General features: G+C 41.6%; 1 protein-coding gene across 1 annotated transcript in view; it reads left to right on the top strand.

Moving 5' to 3' along the window:
* Positions 1-4245: 4245 nt before the first annotated feature.
* Positions 4246-26594, top strand: part of DIAPH3 (diaphanous related formin 3) — a 500871-nt gene continuing 478522 nt past the window's right edge. The window contains exon 1 of the mRNA XM_077752451.1: positions 4246-4515. Within this exon, the coding sequence (XP_077608577.1) occupies positions 4339-4515 (177 nt within the window). The 5' untranslated portion in view covers positions 4246-4338. The remainder of the gene's footprint in view (positions 4516-26594) is intronic.

The following is a 26594-nucleotide window of genomic DNA, read 5'->3' as shown; positions in this document are numbered from 1 at the left end:
TAACTGCCTGGTAGTTTCGGGGAAGCTGAGACTTAGGCCTTCTAGTTTAGAGGGGAAACTTAAAGCCTGTCATGGAGTCAGTTTGGTTTAGACATTTAGACTTGTGTCCTTACATTAGCATTCTGTGCATATGATTTGCTTTCTCCCCATCTTACATTATGTTGTAAAACAGCAGCAATTTAAACTGAGACCAACAAGCATGTGGAGAATGCGGAAGTAGCCAGGCCTCAAAAGCAGCAGGGCAAGCAGCCGAGTATACTTTGCTCATGAATTTAAAATGAAGGTGCAAAGTCAGGGCTAATGGCCAGATAATTATTCTAATACCCTGTGACTAAGTAGAAAGTGCTAGGGAAGTTTTGTCCAATGAGGTATACCCCCACCGTGGTCAGGTGATAAAGCAATAGACAAAGCGGTAAAGTTACAGAAATTGGCTTTGAATTAGGCGTGCGATTATGCTTCTTGTCTTAATCCACTGACCACTTGGAAAGCATGAACAGCAAAGAACTGAATTTGTCATTTTCTGTAGAGCTTTTGCAGAACTATAACACTTCTTTTGTAGAACCACAATATTGTAGAAAAATGTTGTTGAAAGAGGGAAATGCAGTGGTTTCTTTTGTTGTTGTTTCTTGGCTCTCTGCTTCTGTCTTCCTTTAAGGGAGAGAAGGAAAATGCACGTGATAAGAGAGAATGAAAGAAAGTAGAGACAAGTGGAAGGAAGGGAATGGATTTTATTATTAAAAAAAAAACTTGGGGTGCCTGGGTCGCTTGGTCGATTAAGTGTCTGACTTTGCCTCAGGTCATGATCTCACCATTCATGGGTTCTAGCCCTGTGTCCGGTTCTATGCTGACAGCTCGGAGCCTGTAGCCTGCTTAGGATTCTGTCTCACTCTCTCTATGCCCCTGTCCCACTTGCACTCTGTGTGTGTCTCTCTCTCTCTAAAATGAATAAGCATTAAAAAATTAAAAAAAAAAAAAGAGGGTTGCCATCCTCCCTATCACTTAAAAAAAAGTTAGTCATCCTTAAAAGGAAATTAATTATTTCACTTGTCCTTACATGTACTTAATAGCTGAAGGTGGTCTCAATGCTACTTAATTAATATTTTTTTGGAGGAATGGAAAGAATTAAGGGAGCTATCCCCAAAGTACCTATATTTTGTTAAAAACTTGATATGAAACATTTCTTTTTATTTATTTATTTATCAATCATTTATTTATTTATTTTTGATAGAGAGAGAATGGAGGAGGGGCAGAGAGAGAGGGAGACAGAGGATCCAAAGTGAGCTCTGTGCTGCCGGCAGAGATCCTGATGTGGGGCTTGAACTCATGAATCATGAGATCATGGCTGGAGCTGAAGTTGGCTGCTTAGCCAATTTAGTCACCCAGGAGCCCCATGAAACATTTCTGAGAAACAAAAATTTATAGAAAATAGTAAAATAGACAGAAATACACCCATTGCTGAGATTAAATACTTGTGACTATTTTGCTAGGTTTACTTCTGATTTTTTTAAATAAACAAAACATTACAGATACATTAGCTATAAACTTTCAGCTTTAATTCCTCACCTCTTCTTTCATTCCTCTGTAGAAGGAAGTGGTTTTAGGGTATATTTCCCTTGTGTTTTTACACACACACACACACGTGCATATGTAATATTTGTATGTATTTGCCTCTTGATTTTTCCTCTTTATTCTTGAGATAGATCTACATGTATACCTAGTTATTTATTTTAGATACAATATAGGATTCTTCCCTATATTAAACATCTGTGTGTTTTATTCTTTCCATGATTACAGTATAGTTAAATAGTGCTCAAGAAGTATCTTTGAACGGGTATCTTTGGGCTTCCACGTAGACAAGGAAGCACAGGATCTCACGTACATGTGCATTCACTTTTACGAGATGGTTCCAAGTGGCTGTCCAAAGTGGCTGTACAGGTTTGCATTTTGTCATCTTTGTAGGAATCCCTAAATTTTGGCCAAAACTTGGTGCCACTAGACTTTGTACTATTTACCAATCTGATAAGGGTGAAACGATATCTCATACAATTGTCATTAAAAAAAAAATAGATTGGGAATGACCCATTCCTTCCCTCAACTTTTCACACCTTTCTCTCCGAAGTAGTCTTTAAGAGTGAATCCTTACAACAATTGCATTAGTAATTGTCTGAATGTTGAGATGGGGCCGAAATAAAGGAAAGACACATATTTTTGGGTTCCAAGCTTCTGGAGTCCTGCCTACTGTCTTCATAAATTTAGTCCCAGCCTTGTGCACTGAGCCTGGGACAGGAAGCAGTTCTAAAACTGCTGACTCAGTGGGGTATACCATCTTCTTGTGGGGGGTGTCAGAATGGGAAGCAGTGCATGCTATTGTGAAGTTTAAGTAATAATAAACAAATGTAAAATGTATTCTTAAAAATGTAAAATGTAGAGAAAAGCATTTTCACAGAGGCATTGCGGTTGCAATTGATGTCTGGGAAAAATTCCAGAGTGATCTATGTGAAACCTGAAAATGAATTATAATAACTTCTGTTTATTTATACTTAGCGCTCTTCTGCATGCCGAAGACTTGAGAAAGAAAAGGGCAAGCCCTTCACATCAGGTAACTAGTTCGACACTTACAGCAAGGGCTCAATGTTTTTAAAAGCTAGCCTGACACTCACAGCTAAGCCATGTTGCTCTCCTTATGGACATAAACAATCTCACAGAACACCAAAATCAGATAAGGGCACTTGACCTTGCTGTTGTTTGTGCATAGATAAAATTACAAGTGATCTTGGGTCTTGTTTTGTCTCTCTTCAAGGCAGAGTGCCCTTATCACGTAGATCTCTGAACAACTCCACTTCTTCAACTACAGGCCTTTCTCTTGGTGGTCTTTGGTGGGAGAGGCTTTCATAGATATCTCTGAGAGCTTTACACATGCTATCTCATTTAAGCCTGTTAGGTATGATTATTATTATCCCCTTTTGCAGACGGGAAGGCAAAGAAAGAAAGTTTAATGCCATCTCCCTCAGACAGCTCGTATATGACAGGAATAAAACCTTCATGTGGGTCTAGAGGTCATTAAGACCTAATGAATTACTCTGACCTTGCTATTCTCCTGGATTTTCCCCTAGAAATTTTGGTGCTCTTTGAAGATGGGAGACTGGCACAGGTCTGGTACAGTAAAAACAAATAGACATTTAAAAACCCAACCCAACCCAACCCAATGACTATTGCCTGAAAGCTTACACGGAACTAAGGTCCCTCTTCTGAACCTCTCTGCCAATCTCCACAGAGTTGTTAGACTCGTTTCTTGGCCCCAAATCAGTCCTGCGTGTTTACCAGTCTTGGCCCACACCACCTCCCTGTAGTCAGAAGATGGGTAATTTAAGGCAAGAGTTCAAAGGAAAAGGTGATTTTAAAAGGGGGAAAAGCATAGTGATGTGCGGGAAAACTGCTTCAGCCTTGAGGCTTGACCTTGGGTATACACAGCAAACTCTCTCGCATGGTTTCAGCTCAAGGACCTTCACTGTAAGCTCTTGAAATTTTCGGCTCTGTGCGCGAGTGCCCTTGACCTTGCTTCCAGCCCTGAGCACCCAATGTCTGATGTCCTGGCGCTGTCTCCTGCCTAGTGAAAACACATGGACTCTTCCTTTAGCCTTTCCAGATCTGCTCCTTCAGATTTAATATTACCCCTCTTTGTTCTCAATGAACCTCTCAACGAACCTTTAAAACAACTGCTATACATTTATATTCTTTTGTTATTTGTGTAAGGATTTGTGAAGCACAGATGTGCCTTTCAGGTGCAGATCCTAGAACTACTTTTCCCAGTGGCCATCGCACCAGGGCGTCCGAGGCGGGCAAGAGAGGNGAAAAAAAAATAAAAAAAGAGATGGTTAGCAGATGATTTCACATTCCAGCGTTGCTCAGATAGTGGTGCAGAGGGTCTCGCTTGCCTTTCAGATTAGCCGGAACCAGTTGTCCAAATTCCAAATAAACTCACACCAGTAACTTCCCAGCAGCTTCCCCGCCCTTTGGGGACCTGATCCCATCCGTGCCCTTAGGGTAGCTGCCGGGGTGGAGTGGCGAAATGAACGGCCGGCACAGCCAATCACGTTTCGTTCTGCCCGGAAAAGGCGGATCCCGAGAATGTCATTGACGAAGCGGCGCGGGATTGGCGGGCCCCGAGCGGTCAGCCGTGGCGGGAGTTTTCGGATGTGTTGGCGGTGGCCCCGGCGGCAGCAGTTGGGCTGAGCTGGGCCGGTAGGGCGGGTGGCGGAGCCGGGAAGGCGAATCCGCGGCAGATCCCCGCACTCCTCCCTCGTGGCTTGCATTTCAGCCGCCTTCTTTCTGTCCCCGATGGATCGGCACCGGCCTCGGCTGCACCACCCGAAGCAGGGCTCGGCCGCCGGGGCCCCCTACCCCTCCTCAGCCTCGCTCCGCAGCTGCCGGGAAAGCAAGACGCCGGGCAGGAAGGGCCCCCAGCACCCTCCGCCCCGCGGCGCGGAGGAACCGGGAGAGAAACGCCCCAAGTTTGTAAGTTTCGCCTGGAGTTGGGGTGGGGCAGCTCCTGCGGGGCCGAAGGGCTGAGGCTCAGTTTCCAGGATCAATCAATTTCATTAAACTCTGATTTGGCTGACAGCCAAGTGGGTGGGTCCAGGGGGCCTAGGGGTAGGGAGTGGGTCGGGGGCTAAGTTTTATTCTAAATTGCTAGAGTTTACAGTCTCCTAATAGGTTTACGATGACAGGGTCCAATTCTGTGTGAATCCTCTGACAAGTACGCTGGTCCCTGGGTTGCCCCACGTTTGTTCTGGTTGACATGAAAAGCAGCTCAAATGTGAATGTATTGACGTCACCTAGGTGGACTTTGCATTTCTTTTGAGTCAAACTTCTCCCCACCCTTCTAGCGTCTAAGGGTATGAGACACTCCAACGTGAACTTTTAGGTGATAGTATTTCTTTTTCTGCTGTAATTTTCCAAGGAGAAACAGCAAGTTTTAAAACTTGGCGGGCTATGTAGTCACTGTTAAGGAATGTTTTGTTTAGGTTGGAAAGAAACTCGCTGTTTGAAACTCGCTGTTCTAGTTGCTTCTCTTATTCGCTTTAGCACCCAAGGGAGATGTCATGATCAGCGGGTCGTGAATCTTTTTGTTGATGTCAGCTAGTGAAAGAATAGGCAGTGACGATTGCTTTTTGTGTGTGTGTGTAAATCAATCACAGAAGGTTAATAGATTTGGGGGTAAATCTAACAATTGAAAATTTAATATTGGACCCCTCCATTTAATTAGGGATATGGAAAACTTTTTCAGTTATAGGTACAGTAATACAGCACAGCGTGTGCCTTCTGGGAACAAATAACTCTTGCTGGGAATTTAAGTCAGGATGCATACCTTCAGGGAATAGAGATTGTGGAGCAGGAGTGAGTTGCTAACTATAACAATTAAAAGTAATGGTGGAATAAAACTGGGAGCAGAGCTATGAGATGTATCAGGATACTGAAAATGAGGGACAGCGTTGATTCATTTTTCTAATTTAAGTAACAAGAGGGGCATAGGACTGGTGGAATTTTGCAGGAGGATCAACCATGTTGTTTGTTGTGTTGGCAGAGTTGAGGAACAAACAGGATAGAGTTAAATTGGCAATGCGGATTCTAGCCAATAGGAGAAGAATCCTGGGGCAATGACTTTTCTTCCTTTTGGAGTCTTTTGACTGGGTTAATAATGTCATTCCGTTTTGTTTCTCACTTCTATACTCCAGAATACATAAGGTATGATTTTCTGTGACTTCCAGCAAGGAGGTTATGAAAACAGAACTGAAATTAATATTTAGGTTTAGTTTCACTGAAGGAGGTATCTAGGTGATTTGGATTCTAGCCTGTGCTGTTCTTCATTTCTTAAGTATGTTTAAAAATTTTTTTTAATGGTTTTTTTTTTTTTTTTTTTGAGAGGGAGAGGGACAGAGTGTGAGTAGGGAAGGAGCAGAGAGAGGGAGATACAAAATCTGAAGTAGGCTCCAGGCTCTGAGCTGTCAGCACAGAGCCCGATGTGGGGCTTGAACTCACTAACTGTGAGATCATGACCTGAGCCATACTTAAGGACTGAGCCACCCAGGTGCCCCTCTTAAGTATGTTAAAAGGGTTATGGTAAAGATGAGAAGACCTCTAAAAGCAATATTTTGGAGTTTAAAGTTAATATATCTAAAAATACAGTGTTTTTATTTTTATTTATTTTTTAAATATTTATTTAGTTTTGAGAAAGAGAGAGCACACATCTGAGAGTGAGAGCGGGCAGAGGATCTAAAGCAGGCTCTGTACTGAGCCACCCAGGTGCACCTAGTATTTGTTTTTAGATAGGACTCTGATTTGAATCTTGTCTTCATAATTAATTTAGAGGTCATTTGGACTATTTGTAATTCCTGAAACTCACTTAGATACTTACAGTTTTTTTAGCTATATTTTCCATTTCGCTGTTATCAGAGATGTTTAATCTGCTATTTAACTTTCTTGGAATATTTAAGGTTAGCAATTACAGTTGTGTCTTGAACAAACTGTACAGGTCAACTTATGCATGGATTTCTCACAGTACAGTACTGTAAATCTATTTTTCCTTATTTTTTTAATGATGTTCTCAATAACATTTTCTTTTCTCTAACTTTGTTGTAGGACTACAGTATATAATACATACAACGTGCAAAACATGTCTTCATTGGTTATGTTATCAGTAAGGCTTCCAGTCAACAGAAGGCTACGGGTAGTTAAGTATTTGGGGAGTCACAAGTTATACATGAATTTTTGACTGTGTGAGGATTGGTGCTTCTAACCCCCATGTTGTTCAAAGTCATTTGCTATGTGACTCTTTTTATTCTTTATCTGATAGTTATGTTATGTGCGGTTTTTGGACTATCTACATTGACTTGCACCTGATGGCTTACTCCTCTCCCTTCCTGTGCTTATAAGCTCTTGGCTTTATCTTAGCCTATCTTCCAAGAGGCCTTATGGGCGATGCTTTTCCCCAGACTGCTTTTCTCGGAGTGCCACTGATTTGGGATCACCTTTTCTTGAAGTAGGGCCTTAACTCCCCTAACTCTGTTGCTGGCCTAAATCTCAGTATGCCGACCTTAACGCTACCTTCTCAATAGCTCTTCCCGGTCTACAGCCTACTTCACACCCGTTCTCAGTCTCACCTTAGCAGCTCTTGTTTTGAGGATGGAGACCATCATGAGATCTCAACAATGCCACTACAAGGGACCATTCTGTAGTTCATCTTGCTGTGCTACTAGATGTCAAGGCAGTTCCTGGCTTTCTCTCGAGTTGCTGGGGACAGCTGCTTTTGACCGGAAAAACAATGGAGGCTGGTGATATGACAGCGATAGGGATAATGTAGGTGTTTTGCACACTGCACAAAGCTGTAAGCTGGTAGTAGAACTGAGTGGTAAATTGGCCACTCGCTCTGGTCTTGGATTAGGAAGGCAGGAGCTTTGGTGCCCACTGAAATCCTGTTTGACTTTGAGTCCTGGTAAAGCAGACCAGTCCTTGTTTTCTAATCTATGTATAGCTGTGAGTCTCAAGGTAGTTTTGAATTGTGTATGAAAGTTTGGATTTCTCCCCATAGATCTGTGTAAACAGAAACTCATCTGTTGTAAATGGAAGACAGTTTGGCTGCATAAGAAATCAACTACTTTGGGGCTGTTTGTGCACTAACTGACTTGACTTCAGTAGAAAATATGGTCAGCAGTGAGTATTGAGATGCTGAGGCTAGTTACCAGAGGACAGAATGAAACCACAGGAGGCTGGGAGGCCAAGGCAGGTACTGGATCAAGGGTTGCGAAGGTAGATAGAGTTCAGTGGCATCATGAAACTTTGTCTTGCCCTAGGTCACACTCTCCTTACCTGAGCCTGAGTCCTGTTTCCCTTCTAGAACAGAACAAAACAGTCGCCCTACTCGTAATGAAAAGCAGTTCGGTGATGCTGGGCATTTCATTCCTACCTTTCACTACTCTTAGGACCACACAGTGCACACAGAGGTGGCCCCCGTATCCATATTGAGAGCAGGATGTGTGTGGTTTCTGGAGAAGCCTCCATCTCTAGGCTGTGGGCCAGCGCTTTGATAGGAGGCCTGTATGGTTGGTGGTCCCAGTTGGCAGATTGGCTCTTCTTTTTAATTAAGAATATTCTTTAAAAGTTCTCACGACTTTGGCTTAAATCTTGCATCTAATCTTATTGTTTCTCTTGAACAGATTGTTCATTATTATTTAATTATGTCATTACTGTACCTTCAATTTTGGTTGTGAGAGATATTTCACCCTGTTCAGTAATATATATGTGTCTACCATTTTGGACATCATTACTAATAACAGTTTCTTTAATGAATGAACCAAGCTCTGTTCTAGGTACCAAAATATATATATATGCCATAGATAATTTTCATGTTTTTTTTAAGAGAGAGTGAGGGAGTGAGGGAGAGAGAGGGAGATACAGAATCTGAAGCAGGCTCCAGGCTCTGAGCTAGCTGTCAGCACTGAGTCTGATGTGGGGCTCAAATCCACTAACCATGAGATCATGACCTGAGCCGAAGTCGGAGGCTTAACCAACTGAGCCACCTAGGTGCCCCATATACCATATGTATTTGTATATCAACTCCTTTAACCCTTACAACAACCCTACGAGGTGTGTGCATTAGCCTTGTTTGCAAGATGAGGGAAGCAAAGTGCAGAGGTTGAATTGCCTTAGGTCACGCAGCTGCCTGTTGGTGAGGACAGGATTTGAACCCAGGCAAACTGTCTCCTACATTCTTAGTCACAATTCTGTATTCTCCTGTGCTGTTGGGAATTTTTTTTTTAAACATTTTTAAATGTTTTTTTATTTATTTCTAGGAGAGAGAGAGAGACAGCATGAGCAGGGGCGGGTCAGAGAGAGAGGGAGTCACAGACTCTGAAACAGGCTCCAGGCTCTGAGCTGGCAGTCAGCCCAGAGCCGGTCGCGGGACTCGAACCCACTAACTGGGAGATCATGACCTAAGCGAAAGTCGGACGCTTAACCGACTAAGCCACCCAGGCACCCCTGTTGGGAATTTTAACCATTACTATTTGTCTCATTCAGGAGCCATTAAAGATACTCATACCTTTAATGAAGACAGAGTTAGTGATTTCCTGATCACAGGTGGATTGTGAGGTGGCCAGAGGAATGAAGTTGGGGAACTATTGTCGTTGACCTGGGAACTTGAGTGGAACTGCAATTGGAGTACTCTTGATGGGATTAGTGCATGGTTACCTCTTGGCTTTGGGCTTATTTGGAGGCAGGTGTGGCAGGCTGAAAAATGACCCCCCAAAAGGTCTTAATCCCTGAAACCTGTGAATGTTGCCTGCTATTATAACAAAAGGAATTCCAAGTTAGGGCTTTTAAAATGGGGAGATTATTATGGATTATGGGGGGGGAGGGTCCTAAATGCGAACATAGATGTCCTCGTAAGAGAGAGGCAAGGTGGGATTTGGCTACAGAAGAGGAGAATGTGATGTGATTTCAAAGGCAGAGGCTGGTGCTGCAGCCACAAGCCAAAGAATGACGGCGGCAGCGTAAGAAACCAGGAAGGAGGGAACTAGAGCTTACTTCCTCGCGCGCTTCTTGAGGGAGAGCGGGACTTTTAACACCTTGGTTGGCGCTCAGTAAAACCCATCTCTGACCCATCTCTGGGCTTGTAGCACGGAGAGAATACATTTTGGTTCTGAGCCATTAAGTTTGTAGGAATTTGTTTTGTCAGCCACAGGAAATGAACACAGCTGGTGGTGTAGTTCTGAGGGTGACCGTGTTGAAGGGTTTGGTTTAACAGTTTGTCCACGTGTATCTTAGAAGAGCCATCAGATTCATCCCTTCCTTTTGGTGACATTTCATTTTGGACCCTGGTTTTGGGGGATATAAGGTAACAGTTTGATCCTCAAGAACTTGAATCCATCTTGTTCTGCTGAATCATTTTTTTTTTTTTATGTTTTTTATTTATTTCTAGGAGAGAGAGAGAGACAGCGTGAGCAGGGGAGGGTCAGAGAGAGAGGGAGTCACAGACCCTGAAACAGGCTCCAGGCTCTGAGCTGGCAGTCAGCACAGAGCCCGATGCGGGGCTCGAACCCACGAACCGTGAGATCATGACCTGAGCGAAAGTCGGACGCTTAACCGACTAAGCCACCCAGGCGCCCCTCTGCTGAATCATTTTTGAAGTTGCTAGAAAGCTGAGAAAACATGGAAGTGGTTCCTGTGTGCTCTTTGAATGTATTTCTTCATTGAGTCCTCAGCTAAAGTGATGCTTTCATTTGTATTAGAGTGAAATTGTCAAGAATTGGAGACACTGTTCTTAGTAGAAGGCTTTAGGCACTTGAGTGTTATTCATGTGTTACTCATGTCAGAATTCCACCTAATGCATCTGACACTGAAACTTTTGTAAGATAAGAGCATTTATTTATTCAGGCCAGTCTTCTAAGTAAATTGCTTAAATTGTCCCAGACTTTTTTTTTCCCCTGCTTCTCCTTCCTAACAGAAAAAAGTTTCTTCTGTTTGTTAATATATGGTTTATCAAAAGAAACAAAATATATCAAGTGGCTGTTGGGAGTATGTTTAGCTGTTGAAAATAGATGATATATGGTATTTATTACTTCTGGATCACTCTGGATCTTTTTTTTTGTGGATAAAAAGGGGTGGGAGTAGAGATAATTGTCTCAGATTTAGAGCAAGGCTTAATTGCTTTTTTTTCAAAGGCTCATGTCTTTAATTATGAAGCAAGCAAACTGACATACATTTATTACACTGTGAAACCTTGCCTCTTATCTAGTCTGTCTTGTAGCAATTGCTTCTGAACAGATGTTACCTGAAACACCTTTGTGCAGTTGGTAGAATGCTAAAATTTGTCATGCTTTTATTATTGTTGTCGTGAATTAACTCTACTTTATGGCATAACTTTATTGCTGTGTCCTAGAATCTTTATATATTTATTGCCTTATAAATTGGATTTAAAATTGGCTTTTTATATAGAATGTAAATTAACATGTGTATAACTTGTTTATGCTTGCAGAATAATACAAGTAAAAACTGCTATGTATTATACGAATGTAATTGTCTTTAACTCAGCACATAGTAGCCTCCAAGCTAGGTATGACATGAATGCCGCAGAATACGCTTACTGTCACACTCTGCTTGTTTATCCCAGAAACTAATTTGACTTTTAGGTCTATAAAATATAGATTAAGCATAACCTTTTACTTCATGGGATATTAAGGATCAAAGCATGAGCTTTCTTTGAACAGCATCTACAAAGGTAGCTTTTCTCGCAGTAGCAGCAGGGTGGCATTGAAATACCTTACCATTGGGAGTAATTTTGTCAAATAGCAAATCAAATAATCGTTATTAACTTAGGGGAGGATTTGAGAGTTTCAATAAGTCAAGTTTTGGTGCTGGAATATATAAGTCACTAGCTAATTAATGAAAACTGTTCGGAAATGCTTGCCATAGATTTTATTATTCAGAAAGATACACTGCTATCATTTTGTACAGCTTTTTATAGAAAAGGCATTGTGAATAGCATTTATGGGCAGTGACTTGGACCACTTCTAGAGTTTGAGTCCTAGCATGTTACGCATTACTTGGGCAAGTTACTTCCCCCCATGTCTCTGTTTCCTCATATGCAAAATGGGATTGTTGGGTAGCTTAAAAGTTACTATGCCGATAGACCTAGAATAGTGCCTGGCTGATGGTAACTGCTATGTAAATATTTGCCATTTATAGGATTGTTGTTGCTGTCATCGTTAGTAGTAATAGCAGTAGTACATTTTTTTTTTTTTTTTCTAGATCTTAAGGCGTTGGGTATGTTACACTGGATATTTGAATTACTTTCCTATACTGGAGATTCCTAATGGGGTCAGGCGTTTTCCTCATAGTGTGGTTTTTCTCAGTTCTTTTCCTGGCATGGTGGGTGCGGTTTGGGTTGATGCAGGCTTTTGATTGTGATGGCTGAATGGTCAGAGCAAGTTGCTCAAGCTTTCAGGGGGGCTAGGTTTTTGTGTGTAAAATGCGGATCATGACACTCTGACGTCTGCATGCAAATGAAGCTTAGAAAAGAAACCTACAAAGGAAACAGCCTCAAACTTAGACAAAGAATTCTTGTGATGCTCCAATGTGGCCTTAAATGATAATAAAAATAATGTTGCTTATATATGTATAGATATAAAACTAAAAATATAACTCCTTATGCTTATGGCGCTTTTATAACTATAAAACTCAGATTTACGTATAAAACCAAAAACAAAACTATAAAACCAATAAAATTCAAATGAACAACAACATTAATTTAATGTGATTGATGATGATGTTTCGCTGAAATTAAGTCTTCATTGATAGATTTAAGAGTGGAAAGATATGTGTATGGTTTGCTATTTTCCTTTTTGCCTGCTAGAGTCTTGGATGGAAACGGAATCTCAGAGGCTGAGGAAGCAAAAGTACGGTAATAAATCCGAAGACTCAGCCCCATATTGTTGGGGTGGAGAGACCTGTCATCTCACATCGTTGTCTTTTCCACAAGATCTTAACCTGAGGCTCTGAGTGAAATAGTGAACTTGTATAAACCTGTTTATGATAAAAAAATAATACAGGCATATGTACATATTTTCTAGTAAATCCTATGAAACTGTTGAAACAGGGCAGGAAAAATCGGACCTAAGACCACCAGCATCTATGTTCATTTTTCTCTTGAAATTTAACCTGCCATAGCTCTAAGTATGTGGTTCCTTGAAGTGTCATTTTGGAATTATGGACAACTTAATTCCTCCCATGTAGGGGAGACTGTGAAAACCTCTGTAGCGTGATTGATGTTGTTTGGCCTTCTTCTAATGCCCTGTGACAGTACACACAAACATGGACGTGTGGCCACCAGAAGTGTCCGGTGGAAGGAACATGGTTGTAGCGTGGCCATTCAGATTGTCCGGGTTACGCTTATTTTACTTCAAATGTTTAAGATAATCTTGGAGAAATACAAACTTTAAAAGTTCCCATGGGCCTGAAGAGTCTGTGACGGGAACCGTGGACTTCAGTTTGAGGAATCGAAGAGGTGACGTGAGTCAAGAAGTTAGTACAATACTTGAACCAGGCAAAGGTTTTGTACCTTTAGTTTTTCATCTAGTGATGAGCTAAAAGTGATTGATAGATGTTCATTAGTTGTGAAGGATGTTTACAATATACTTCAAAAACAGCTTACTTCTATTTTTTAAAAATATTTATTTAGTTTTCAGAGAGAGAGAGCACTAGGCAGAGTGCACAAGCAGTGGAGGGGCAGAGAGAGGGGGACAGAGGATCCAAAGCAGGATCTGTGCTGTCAGCAGCGAGCCTGATGCAGGCTACATCTCACGAACCCACCCTGAGATCATGACCTTAGCCGAAGTTGGATGCTTAACTGACTGAGCCACCCAGGTGCCCCAAAACAGTTTACTTCTAAATAATTTATTGAGAGTAAACCTTTCCCTTGCAATTAAAAAAAAAATATATATATATATATAGTCAAACAAAAGAGGTATAGAACACCATGTACTCTCCAACAAACTTCCAAAGTGAAACTTTATACATCCTATGGAAATGGCTGTTTTCTCCCTTCCTGTCAATATCTCCTTGGAATCTTTGCTCTTTATTTTCTTGAGATAAGGGCTTACAGGGCTTTTTGTTATTTCATGAAGGACCTTCATGGGTTAAAGACGGCTAAATACCTGTTCAGCTCTCCGAGGACATTATTGCTAATTCTAGGTTATTCTGGGAGTTAAAAAAGAAAAGTACATACTTCTTTTGGAGTTATGATGTAGAATTTCTTGCAAATCTTAGTAAGATACATGGATTAGTCTAATTGTAAGATCCATAATAGTGCATTTATATGGCTTATTTTATTATAAAGTATCTTCCCAGGATGTGGGGAGTTGATCGTGTAATTGCAGCATTTTTCTGAGGTGGGTTGTTTATTTGGGCATCATAAAATGAAACTGTGCAACATTCAGTTTTTAACTAGGATTTACAAATTGGTGACATTAATTATGGACTGTACTGTAGTGTTAAACTGTTTTGTTGATCAAATCCTTGGGTACAATGCAATTCATAAGGACAATTACAACTCATTTCTAATGAACAATTTGACAATAATGACAGTCTGAGAAATGAACATGAAAAACAGAATGCATGTAATCTGCAATCAAAAATTCAACGTGACAGTTTCATCTCTTCATTAAAAGGCGATGGTCTCCAATTAAAACCATGCTCTAACTTCAGTCAGCCTCTCTTCCGAGGGTATTATTTTGCTGTTATTGATATGTTATCTTGAACCTGCTTTCACTTACTTTGTGCATGTGTTTGTGAGCTTTTGGAAGTCACTTTTCCTCTCTGTATTGCTTGGTCTAGTCTTGCTCTTCCTATAATAGGTTTGTGATGCTACCTAATTGAAAACCTATGCAGAATTACTCTTATAACCTTACACCACCTGGTTCATTAATCTATTCATGATTAACTCAAATTCAGATGGTATTGATATACCCTACATGTCTATTTCCTTTTATAAAAGATTTCAGTGGTGGTGGGCAAGGGCATGTAAATGCTACCAGAAACAAATCTGGGTCATTGGAGGAAGGGCCCTGCCAATTGGGGCTCCCCTGGGGGCCTGGCAATGTGGCTTTAGACTCCTGTGATGGTAAAAAGGGCTTAGGGTGGATTCAGTGGATTCAAATATGGCTGTGNCCCTTGTGGGGATGAGCATTGGGTGTTATATGGAAACCAATTTGACAATAAACTATTTGTAAAAAGAAAAATAAACAAACAAACAAACATGGCTGTGTATCCTTGGGCAAATTAACCTCTGTGACTCAGTTTTCCTATCTGTAAAATGAATTAGTAACCACAGTGTGTCCACTTACAGATTGTTGTGAGGATTGCTTGAGGTAATTCATGTTACAGTAGTCTGGGGACAGTGCCTAGCAGTTAACACATGATGGCTACTATGAGCTTTACCTGTTTGATTTTTTTCTCAGACGCCGAAGTAGGGGGATCTCATTTCTAGGGCTGGTCATTTTGAAGGGCATGTGACAGGATCTCAGTTATCAGCAGCATTTTGACCATTCTTTTCAAGCCTCTTATCTCCCTTTCTTCCTATGCTCCTGCTAGACACCTGCTTTGTGTCCAGAGACCCAACCTGACCTTAATTCTAGTGGGAACACACCAGGAGGTTTGGTTCCTGGACATATTCCACTCCTTTCTGTTTCATCTAGATCTCCAGCCCCGTGACCTTGAGGGTCTTTCTTTCTCTGTCAGCTTCCTGCTGACATTTGCTCCACACTATACCCACACTCCATAAAAGTGACCCTGGACCTCCTTTTGAACTAGGATGCCTTCACATTTCCTTGCCTCCTCAAACCCGAGGTAGGGTAGAATGTAAATAAATAATAAGACCTCTGACTTTCTTGTCCTGTGCCTCAGATCTCCAAGTCTGGAGCAGCCTGACAGGCTCTCTGTATCTGAACTGGGCTGCTGCATCGGGGTGGAAACCTTCCCAATTCTGTGAACTGATTCCCTAACATTCAGTATCTCTGGGCCCACTGATTAGCTGGGTCCTGAAAGCCGCTAGTTAATAATCATCATCACAATAGCTACGTTTATTCAGCTCTCACAGTGGGCTGGGCACGATTTTAATTACTTAATCCTAACTCACTGCTTTGAAGTGGGCACTCTTGTGTTGGACCTGATGATGAAACTGAGGCACAGGAGGAGGGGTCTGGGGACTTTGCCGAGGTGTTGTAGCTGGGGTTAGGGAATGATGGATACCGGTACATAAAGTCTAACTCTAGGGTCCTGGCTTTGCACTAGCTCTTTGGTTACCTTCTTTAACATTTCTCTTGATTTTTATGCGAAACCATTATCATCACTCTTTCCTATCACCATGGGCCTGATTCCTTTTTGTTGTTAATAGTTTTTTTTTTTTTTAAATTGAAAAAGTAGTGTATGCACGTCTTAAAAAGCCCAGGAGTTTAAGAGTACAGAGAGAGATTCACTGAGACTTCCTTACCCAGCCCACCGATTCAGCCTTTTCCTATACAGAGGCCACAGTGACTTCTATTGTTTTCTTTTGTAACCTTTAATGATATTCTGTGTGTATGTGTAAAATACCCACTTGCACCCACACGGGAACATTCCACAGCTTTCACTTAAAAGATCTTAGAGATGTTTACCCCTGACTCTCAGCGCTCACCTTCTTCAGAGAGAAAATAAGGGTCGTTTTGCTTGAACTTGCTCGATTTCCTGCTGTCTGCACCTGTAATCTTCTCTATCTGTAACTCTGCCTCCTTTCCTCTCCAATATCCACAGAAGAACTGTCTGTGTTTTTGTTCAAGGTTAATCCCTTTGCCACTGTTCTTGCCTCAGTCCCGTTCCAATAGGTACGTTTCACTCCTTAGAGGTTGCATTCTCTAAGAATGTTCCAATGTCTTCCATTATAAAAGAAAAAGCAGAAGCAGAACCAGACAGCCTCCCTCTCCAACTTTCCCTGGACCCCCTTTCCCCTGCTGAACACTGTCGATGCTCTGCTTCCTTCCCTTACAGCCAAATTCTTTCAATTAGTTCTTTTCATTTATTCAGTAAATATTTGAATGTTCTTTATACTAAGTATAGCACAGGTAGATACAATTTGTTCCTTGACTTCAAGAGGCTAACATTCAGTCTGGTATGAAGAGAAGTATGAACCAACAGATGGGAAGTGTTATCAAGGAGTCCATTTCCTGTAATCTTGAAGGACTAAGGCTCTGAAATTAACCTGGGTTTGAATCCCGGCTCTGTATTTGATAGCTGTGTGACCTTGGAAAATTACTGTGTTTTTCTCTGTTTGTTTCTTCATCTGTAAAATAGGAACATTAGTACCTATATTATATGTTGGATATGATGAGTCAGTGTGTTAGGATGGGGGTTAACAGGACAGCTCTTAGCTTGTTGCTACTGTTATGATGGCCTTGGCAAAGTGTAGAGAGCATTCATCGAGGAAGGATTCAGCCGGATGTGAGGGCGATCTGGCTGCGACATCTGTCACCCCATTGATCACCAGGGTTGATTCGGCTGATCCGGCTGGCTAGGCGGGTGTCCCCTTCCTACCTCAGCGCTCCATGTGCGTCCCTCCCGAAGCTGCGCGCTCGGTCGAGGAGGACGACCTTCCCCCGTAGAGGAGGACTGTTCTTCGGTCAAGGGTGCTGCGCTCCCCTGCTAGAACCTCCAAACAAGCTCTCGAAGAAGGATTCAGCCACCTCCTGTTGGCTTCTCAGCCTTGCCTTTGCTTCTGTTCATTCCACTAAAATTGCTTTGGCAGATCAACAGTTGCCAACCCGGTGGCTGATTTTTCAGACTTCATCTTACTTCTTCATACTATTAACACCGATAATGCTGATGATCTAGCTCTTCTGATCTTTGGTCAACACTCTTTGCACCCTTTTATTCTTATTTTTTAAAATTTATTTTTGAGAGAGAGAGAGAGAGCAGGAGAGGGGCAGAGAGAGGGAGAGAGAATCCCAAGCAGGCTCCACACTGTCAGTGCAGAGCCCAATGTGGGGCTTGATCCCACGAGATCATGACCTGAGCCAGAGTCAAGAGTTGGATGCTTAACCAACTGAGCCACATAGGTGCCCCCTTTGCACCCTTTTTTTAAATTTTTTTTTTTAATGTTTTATTTATTTCTAGGAGAGAGAGAGACAGGGTGAGCAGGGGAGGGTCAGAGAGAGAGGGAGACACAGAATCTGAAGCAGGGTCCAGGCTCTGAGCTGGCAGTCAGCACAGAGCCCGACGCGGGGCTTGAACCCACGAACCTCGAGATCATGACCTAAGCGAAAGTCAGACGCTTAACCGACTAAGCCACCCAGGCACCCCTGCACCCTTTTAAGTTAGTGTTGCCACATACTGTCCCAGGTCATCTTCCAGTTTATACCTCCACTCAGCATGAGCTTGTCCATTTCTTTAGCTTTTACTACTACCTAGATCAGTGTTTTTTTTCAGTAGAACTTTCTGTGATGATATAAATATTTCTGTTCTGCTGTGTCCAGTTTGATAGTCACTAGCTCTGTGAGCTGAATTTTTAATTTGGTTTAATTTGAATTAAATAAGCATATGTAAACGAGTGGCCAGTGACAAACTTTGACCTACATTCATTTTAAAAGGACTGCCTGTGGTCCTCAGCATCTTATCCTAGAAGTCCGACTGCCTACCAGTGATGGACGGGTTATTCCTGTTGGAAAACATATACATCTTATTCTGGGCAAAGATGATGTACTTTCTTAGCCTCTGATGCCACCATCAGTGAAAGATTTATGAGCAAAACATCATCAGCTGTGACAGAAACAGGTATGAGGTCACCCCTGTTAGAATGGTTGTCATCAAGAAGATGAGAAAACAAGTGTCGGTGAGGATGTGGAGTAAAGGGAACCCTCGTGCGCTGTTGTGGGGCCTGTAAATTGGTGCAGCCACTATGGAAAACAGTATGGAGGCTCCTCAAAAAATTGTAAATAGGACTATATAATTCAGCAGTCTCACAGGATATATTTCCAAAGGAAATGAAATCAAGATCTCAAAGAGAGATCTGCACTCCCATGTTTATGGCAGCATTATTCACAATAGCCAAGATATGGAAACAGTCTGAATGTCAACAGATGAATGGATAAAAGAAGATACAGTGTACACACACACACACACACACACACACACACACTGGAATATTTTTCAGCCATGAGAAAGAAGGAAATCCTGCTTTTTGCAACAACATGGATGGGCCTTGAGGACATTATGCTCAGCGAGATAGGTCAGAAAGAGAAACCCAGATAGTCTATGATAACATGTACAATGTGGATACTAAAAAAGCCAAACTTCTACAAACAGGAAGAAGAATGGTGGTTACCAGGGGCCAGGAATTGGGAGAGATGGGGGAATTGGGGAGATGTTAAAGGCTACAAATTTCCGAGTAAAATGTAAGTTCTAGATCTTTAATGCACAGATAGTGATTACAGTCAACCAAGTTGTATTATATACCCCCAAATTGCTAAGAGACTGCATCTTAAATGTTCTCACTACAAGGAATAAGTGATAATTATGTGATGCGATAGAGGTATTAGCTAATGCCATGGTGGTAATCGTTGCAATAATTAAGTGTATGAAATCGACACTTTGTACACTTCAAACTGACATGTTAAATGTCAATTATATCTCAAAAAGAAGAGAAAAAAAATGGAGAATTACCTTCACACCCTTGCAAGGTCTGCAGTCCTTGAGAACTTGCACTAGGTTGTTAGGATCATTGGGTGCCTTCCCATGGCCCTGGCTGTCAGCTGAGGACTTCCCCATAATCCTTGTTGACTGTCTTATTGGTGTATTTGAATTGTGGGATTATCATCATGAAACGATGTGCTTTTAGAAGTCCTTTACAAATATACTTGGGCTATTGTTAGAGGGATCGAATTTTGGCATTGCTGGAAGATTGCCAATGGAAGTTTTGGCTGTAGTTGTGCTTGCAGCTTGCCTGCAGAAATTGGTGTGTTCAAAACCCAACTTGTGACATAGGATGCTATGTGTTGGAATTTCACTGTGTGGTAATATGACACAGTGCACATTTTGGTGCTGTATTCAGCTGCTCTGTACCATTCAAGGATTTACCTTTCCAAATTCCTTTGGATACGTGCAAAGAAAAGCATTAAGATGAACAGCCTGTGTATTTCAGTCTATGTAGCCATTGTAGGACAGTCACTTTTGTTATATTATTTTCTGAATTACCAGAAAGGGAAATAAGTGACCCAAGCTCTGTATTTTTTTCCTCTGCAGCCTACTGGATTGTATCCTTCTTTAGGGCAGGTGCCGTGTTTTATCGGTCTTTCTGTGCCAGGCGTAGCATATTGTCTGGTTAGCGTAGATGCTAACTATATTCAGCTTGCTTAATATTTCTAAAAGAAATGTAAAATGACCTACCTTTTATGCATTAACACTAAGACTGCGTGTAACAGTGAGGATTATACTCTTTCTGTTTTTCAGATGTTAAATTGTAATATGCAATCATCCTTTGGAGTCATTTTCAGTGACAAAACAATTTAGAGACTAGTAACAAAAAGTAGTAATCAAATTATGCAAGAAAACTTAGTGGTGATTTAGTTATACTAAAGAGCTCAAACTTCATCAATAATTTAAAAAACCTAATATTCTGGAGTGCCTGGGTGGAACACTCAGTCAGTTAAGCGTCCAACTCTTGATCTTGGCTCAGGTCATGATCGCGTGGTTCGTGGGATCAAGCCCCCCCATCAGGCTCTGTGCTGGGTGGGGAGTCTGTTTGAGATTCTCTCTCTCCCTTCCCCCCTGCTCACTCTTTGTCTCTCAAAATAGATAAACATTTAAAAAAACCATAATTTTCCTTGATTAGTTATTACCCAGTAATTTTTGATGTGATGTGTTATTTTATTTTATTTTTTGGTTGTGGATATTTTTGTGGCTTATATTTTAGTCTGAATTGGAAGGGCATGGTTTATAAGAATTGTAGTATGTCCTACAGCTTAAGTTCTACATATTAGAAATAATAATAATAAAAGACTATTCACTCAATCTCTATTATACACTTCAGAGAGAACTTTAAGACCTAAAGGGGGAAACTCCCTCGCAAAACACTCTTGTTAGTGTTAGTCAATTGACAGAAATTACAATCCCCTGCTCGCAGCTCCTTATACTCATCTGCCTGAAATTTTAAGATAGGACTTGATTGTTGGTGTTTCAGCACTTAATAATCATGCAGTTGGAATTATGCTCATTTTTCTTGTTCAGATTTCATTTTTAAATTTCTGTGCTTTAGAAACTGTTTCAGTTCCACTTCAAGCCCTCCTCCCTAGAGCTGCTACTGGCAGCTGTCCTGTGGTCTCAGGGGGCAGTGAGGGAAGGGATGGGGAACGAACCTGGGTTTTGGAGTCATCGTGACAAGGTTCCATTTCCAGCCTGGCCACCTTTCACTCTGGCAAATCACTTCTGTGACACCTAATTTTCTGATCTCGAAGATGGGGATAATGGCTAATTATCCCCATAATTACACCCCATGGGTGTATTGGTAATTTTGAAGAGTGCTCAGTCAGTGGTGGTAGTGATGATGTGGTGGGCTATATTATATGGGTTCTTAAGGAGTCTTGGGTTCTCAGTTAAAGCCGTTTTTTTTTTTTTTTTTTTTTGGCTTAAAGAAACAGACCCGCATGCAAGATCTAGCTTGAAATTGGAAAAGGCAATTGTAAAGACATGGAGGGGTATATTCTTGGGTGAGGCACACAGTAAGGGTAGCTGGTCCTCACAAGGGTTTGGACTGTAGGACTGAAAGCTGGCAGCTTCTCTCATTCTCTCTTTCCTAGGGTCATACAGCCTTATTTTGTTTCTCACTAGGCATTTGCTCCATTGTTGTGTCTCTGCAGAGCACAGCTTCTGCTGCTTTGGCCTTCACAAAGCCGGGCTCACAGCCTCACAATTCCAGGTATACGTGCTCTCGGCCCATGCAGGACAGATCCTCATTCTCATCTCTGCATCCCCAATCCAGTTTTCTCGTGGAATGAGGATTTGATCGGCTCTGCTTGGACTTAAGTGTTGAGCTCTGCTCACATCTGTGGTCAGGGCCAGCTCACAAAGAACAGTGTCCACTTCTGCGACATAGAGAAGGGACGTCGTGGATGGGGCAGAGAAACCAGCACGTATCTACCATGTCGTGTGTGTCTTTGGAGGTTCCTTGATAATTGATAGTCTTGGCACCGAAAGACTGAGCTCAGAAGAGTTTGCCCAGGTTAGTGGTCTTTAACCCTGCTTGCACATTAGAATCACCTGGGGGAGCTTTACAGGTGATTCTCTTGGGTAGTCGGGTTGAAAATAACTGACCTAAAATGTTCCCTGTAGTAGGTCTAGACCTTCAGAGTTGAGGGAAATAAAGTCCCCGGCACATTAAGAAAAAGAAAATGAAAGACATGATCACAAACTGCAAACAATGATCACGGACCCAAGGGAATTTAAACAAAAGAGCTTTGGATGGAGAGAGGTGGGCTCTTCATTTCTGATGGTAATGAAAGGTGACCCACACTTATTGTAGTTTATATGTGCCACCTAGTCACTGTGTCTGTTGACATCGTATCTCATTCATCCATCTTGCTGTTAGTGGCCTGAGGCCCGGGCAACATGCTGGCTCTGGACATGACACTGGGAAGCTGCCACTGCTTTCGTTCTCAGCCCCAAAGAGAAATGACAACACGTGAGAGGACTCCACAGCTGAAAAGAGAATGGCGCATATGACTGACACTGGCAAATAGACCTGCTGGTGAAATGACCATGATAAAACTCCCTGAGCTAGGAGCCCGTGCCCATTTTGGGGAGGGGACACACACACACACATTGACGTCAGTTATAAATGGATTTAAGTGGATTAGAGGATGATTTCCGGGTCCATTGGGAGGAGACTGTTGGATGTGGCCTTGAGTGGAATGATGGAGACCTGAACCAAGGTGACATAGGTCGGGGTGTTAGCAGGGAGGAAGCAGATTATAACTGTCATTAAAGCCTCCTCACCTCCAGGTGGAAGTACGCTGTGTACTTGATGGGGCCTTTTCAGTGAGGGCTCTTAACAAGCCTAAAAGAACAGATGCTTCCTGCTTTCCTGGTACAGATAAGGAAACTGGAGGCTCCTCTGGGAGTTGAAGTGCCTAGGGTGACACAGCTGATCAATATCTGAGCTGGATTCCAATCTAGGTGAGTTTGCTTCTAGAATCCTGGCCGTAAGCTGCTGCTTGGATAACGCAAGGCCGTATATAAGAGTAGCTGCGCTCGTTCCGCGCTCCTTGAGCCTCCCGGACCTGCTCCTTCCAGAGGGCTGCTCTTTCTCTGAATCCTTTCCTCCGTGTCCCCCATAGCTACCTCCTTAGTCTACTTTCGGCTCTGCCCCAGTGCCACTTTCTCAGGCCTATGCAACCCCAGATCCCCCAACCTGTAAGCCCTGTCTCCTGCCTTGGCCAGCTTTTCATGTTAGCCTAACAAGCGTCATCTTTTAACATCCTCAGTAACTTACTGTTCATACTATCTCTTCCTCAATAGAAGGAAAGTTCCTTTAGGACAGGCATCCTTGTTTCATTAACTCGTGTATTCCCTTGCCGAGAACACGGTAATGTTTAATAAACATTTGTTGAGTGAATGCCTTAGGAATCTGTTCTGCTGTAAGAAAAGGAATTTTTTGCATTGCGAGTTTGACCTGAATCATGGCTGAGGGTTAATTTGACCTTGGTCTTTGATCATGCCTGTAATGCTTGCCTGTTACTACATGTATTTAAGCATGTAAAATTACCAAGTACAGACTGCCTTTCCTTCTGGTCACCATTGAACACCTACCTTTTTCGCTTGTTTTGTGCTTATTGACGCACTGCTCTTTTGGCTTCCAGCTTCTAAGTGCAGGGACTGAGCCTCTCTCTTTATTTTCCACGTGTGTCTTGCACATATTGGCAGCCTAACTGTGCAGTAGGAAAGTTAGGCATACGAGATTAGGTTTTGCTTAAAATCTCAAGTCCTATCTTATTTTGGTATCCTGTCCTTGTTTGCATTAAAAAGTTATCAGGTGAGTGGTGTTTACCTTAACCTTCTCAACATAGCATGAGATCGTTTACATTTACAATAAAGAAAAATGATAGATTTCTTTTATCTCTGCCATTAATAAGTGTCATAAAATAGAAAAATAAAGCTAAGTCAATATATTAGTGCCACAGAAATTGAATTTGTGTCAAAAGGATTTGTGCTTGTGATGTAGTGATTCATATATTTTTCTTGGAATTAAGTCTCTAGCAGGTGACAACATCAATAATTCACGAAACCAAGGAGCTTTTTGAAATTGGTTAATTTATATATGTGAATTACAAAACAAATGAATAATGCACTTAATGTATTCTGACATATTTGAAAATATGCATAAAAGAACCCCCCCCCAGCCTAACAAAGTCTGTGTTTATGGTATTAGATTTTTTAGATTTTCTTTTTTTACTACATTATTATTTGGAAAGGAACTTCTCTATATTTTCTGCTTGGTGTGAAAAGTATTGTCCTTAGTGAAGTAAAAAGCTTTTCTCATTATAAAATAAATAAGCCTATTCTAGACAACTGGGAAAATACAGGAAAATGTAGGAGAAAAAATTGCTCCAAATCCAGCAATCCGATTATATAAAATTAAAAATGTTCCTGTCTTCTATTTTTCCATAACAGTGTGTGTTTGTTAATGGAGCTGGAATTATATTGCATACGCAGTTTTATTTTANCAGGCTCTGTGCGGTTAGTGTGGAGCCTGTTGCGGGGCTTGAACTCACAAACCCTGAGGAACTGAAACTGAGAGTCAGGTGCTCAACCCACTAAGCCACCCAGGTGCCCCACACATATGCAATTTTATTTTTTTTATTTTTTTCTATTTACATTGTCTTAATTTTTTTTTCTTAGTTTATTGCACATATGCAATTTTAAATGCAACTTTTATTTTTCATGTAACATTGGATTGTAAGCATTTTCCTATGTCATTATAGTCCGTATGGCAGGACTCTAGTTACTTAATCTTTCCCATATTCTGGGGGAGTTTTAGGTTGATTATGACTTTAGCTATTTAAGATAAACTCTGTAGTGATATGTATTTGTGTATAAACCTCTGGTTTTATTTCCTAACTCTAGGTTCTAGAAGTAATTGATTAACCTCATAATAAAACCTAGTAATTTTAGCTTAAAGAATGTGAACATAGGATTTGTTTCACCAAGTTGTTCTCCAAAAAGGTTCAACCAAATTTAATTTCCTTGTGGTGATGCCAGAATGGGGAAACAAAATCCTCCTTGGAAGGTGCTGTATTAGCTTCAGGAATAGTCCATCTACATTTGTGTCTTGGGCGGGACCTCCAGGAGACTGACTCGGGCTCAGAAATAACCCTGTAGTTTGAATAAGCTGCAAGGTAATTCTTGGAAGCTCTGGGACCATTTTAACTCTTGCTCTGGCAAATATTTGAAACACTTTCTAGACTTCTCCAGACGATGAAAAAGGTCTTGGATTCTGGTGTCCTGGGACTAAATCTGCTTGTGGAGCGAGCGGTTCAGAGATTTCGACGGTTTCTCCCTGGACCCATTGCAGAGGAGGTTTTGATCTGGTAGTAGAGGCGAAGAGAACTAGAACAGCTGAAGAAAACAGCTTAAAATAGGCATGAAAGCTCTTTTACTAGAATTAGCCATTCTGTTTGCCCTTTAATTTTACCTCCATGTGGAAGGAATTCATTGAAGGAAAATGAACATTGGAGTTCTGTTAGAACAGAAAAAGACTTGTTTGGTGCCCATCCCCTGTGATGTGTCCTCTAGAAGAGAGTCCCAGGTAACAATTTGATTGGTTTTTCCAGAGAGGTGTTGGTTTTCTAGCAGTTCTGTTGCTGCCTTTTGATCCCTTTAGAAAACTTCTCTTAGAAATGAATTTTTTTCACTTCTGTGGATGCTTGAATGACGTCTCCTCCTGAAAGCGTATGTTTTCTCAGTGATTCCAATTTCCCAAAGAAGGAATTCTGGAGAAGGGAGGTTGGAATCTTGGGTGGGTGAGAGAAACCTGGGACAATGGCCGGGTGTGTGTCTTTCTGAGGTAGGCGGGGTCATGGTTTTGAATAAATGAACAGATTAAAAGAAGCTGGAGAGTTTTTACTCATTCTCACCTGTTCCTAACATCTCTCCCTTGTCTCCACCCGGGTCAAAAAATATGACCACATGAAGAGCCAGTCAACTTAAAAGCTTTTCTTTACATTATCAAAGAGCCAGGTCTACCCTTATCCTCGGTGCTATGAGAGCTTCCGTCTTATTTTTGGATGGTTCTGAGGTGTTAAATCTGGAGCCCTCGAATGTTTTCACATCTAGGTATGAGCAATGAACCTGTGGCTCTGTAGGTGTGGTTAGTGTTGTGGTTAGTAATAGCACTTTACATTTCTGCAGCCTTTACGACTGGCATTGACATTAAAACCAAGGTGTGTGGACCAGAAATGTTGTTAGGAAAAAGTAGGTGTTAGCGTATTGGTGGGAAGGAAGAATCTGGAATTGGAAACGAGTGTGAGCGATGCTTACCCTAACCTCATCCATATCTTATGATAAAAAGAAGACTAATCTTTTATCCCTTTTGGGTATAAGTTTGTCAGTAACCTAGTCCCTGTTTTGACAAGCAAATAGTGTCATGTCATGGTTTGATCTAATGAGCAAGATTTGATACTTCACTAAATCTATGCCTATGAGGTTGACTTATTGTACCATTAGAGACAGACTAAGCATTTCAATAAATGATGCAATAATTCATCCTGCACACCATGGGTTGTTGAATTCTCTTTAAACAGTACTAATTGGTGCCTGTCACTACATGGCGGTAAAACCTGTCCCAACTGTACCAGCTTAGGCTTCTCACTTTGAAAATTTCGCATACTTCTTACTTGTACCCTTCATTTAGCTTGTTTTCAAGGATACCGGTTCTAAAGTGAGTCGCAGGTGAGAAGATTCGAACCGGTGCAGGCTGAGGGAGTGTTGCCTGGCTGGTGATGGTGGGGGGAGGAGCAGGATAT

Source organism: Crocuta crocuta, unplaced genomic scaffold (genome assembly GCF_008692635.1).
Source record: "Crocuta crocuta isolate KB4526 unplaced genomic scaffold, BGI_CrCroc_1.0 scaffold376, whole genome shotgun sequence".
Classification (NCBI taxonomy): domain Eukaryota; kingdom Metazoa; phylum Chordata; class Mammalia; order Carnivora; family Hyaenidae; genus Crocuta; species Crocuta crocuta.
Note: the sequence above shows the minus strand (reverse complement) of the source record. Positions and strands in the feature narration are given on the sequence as shown.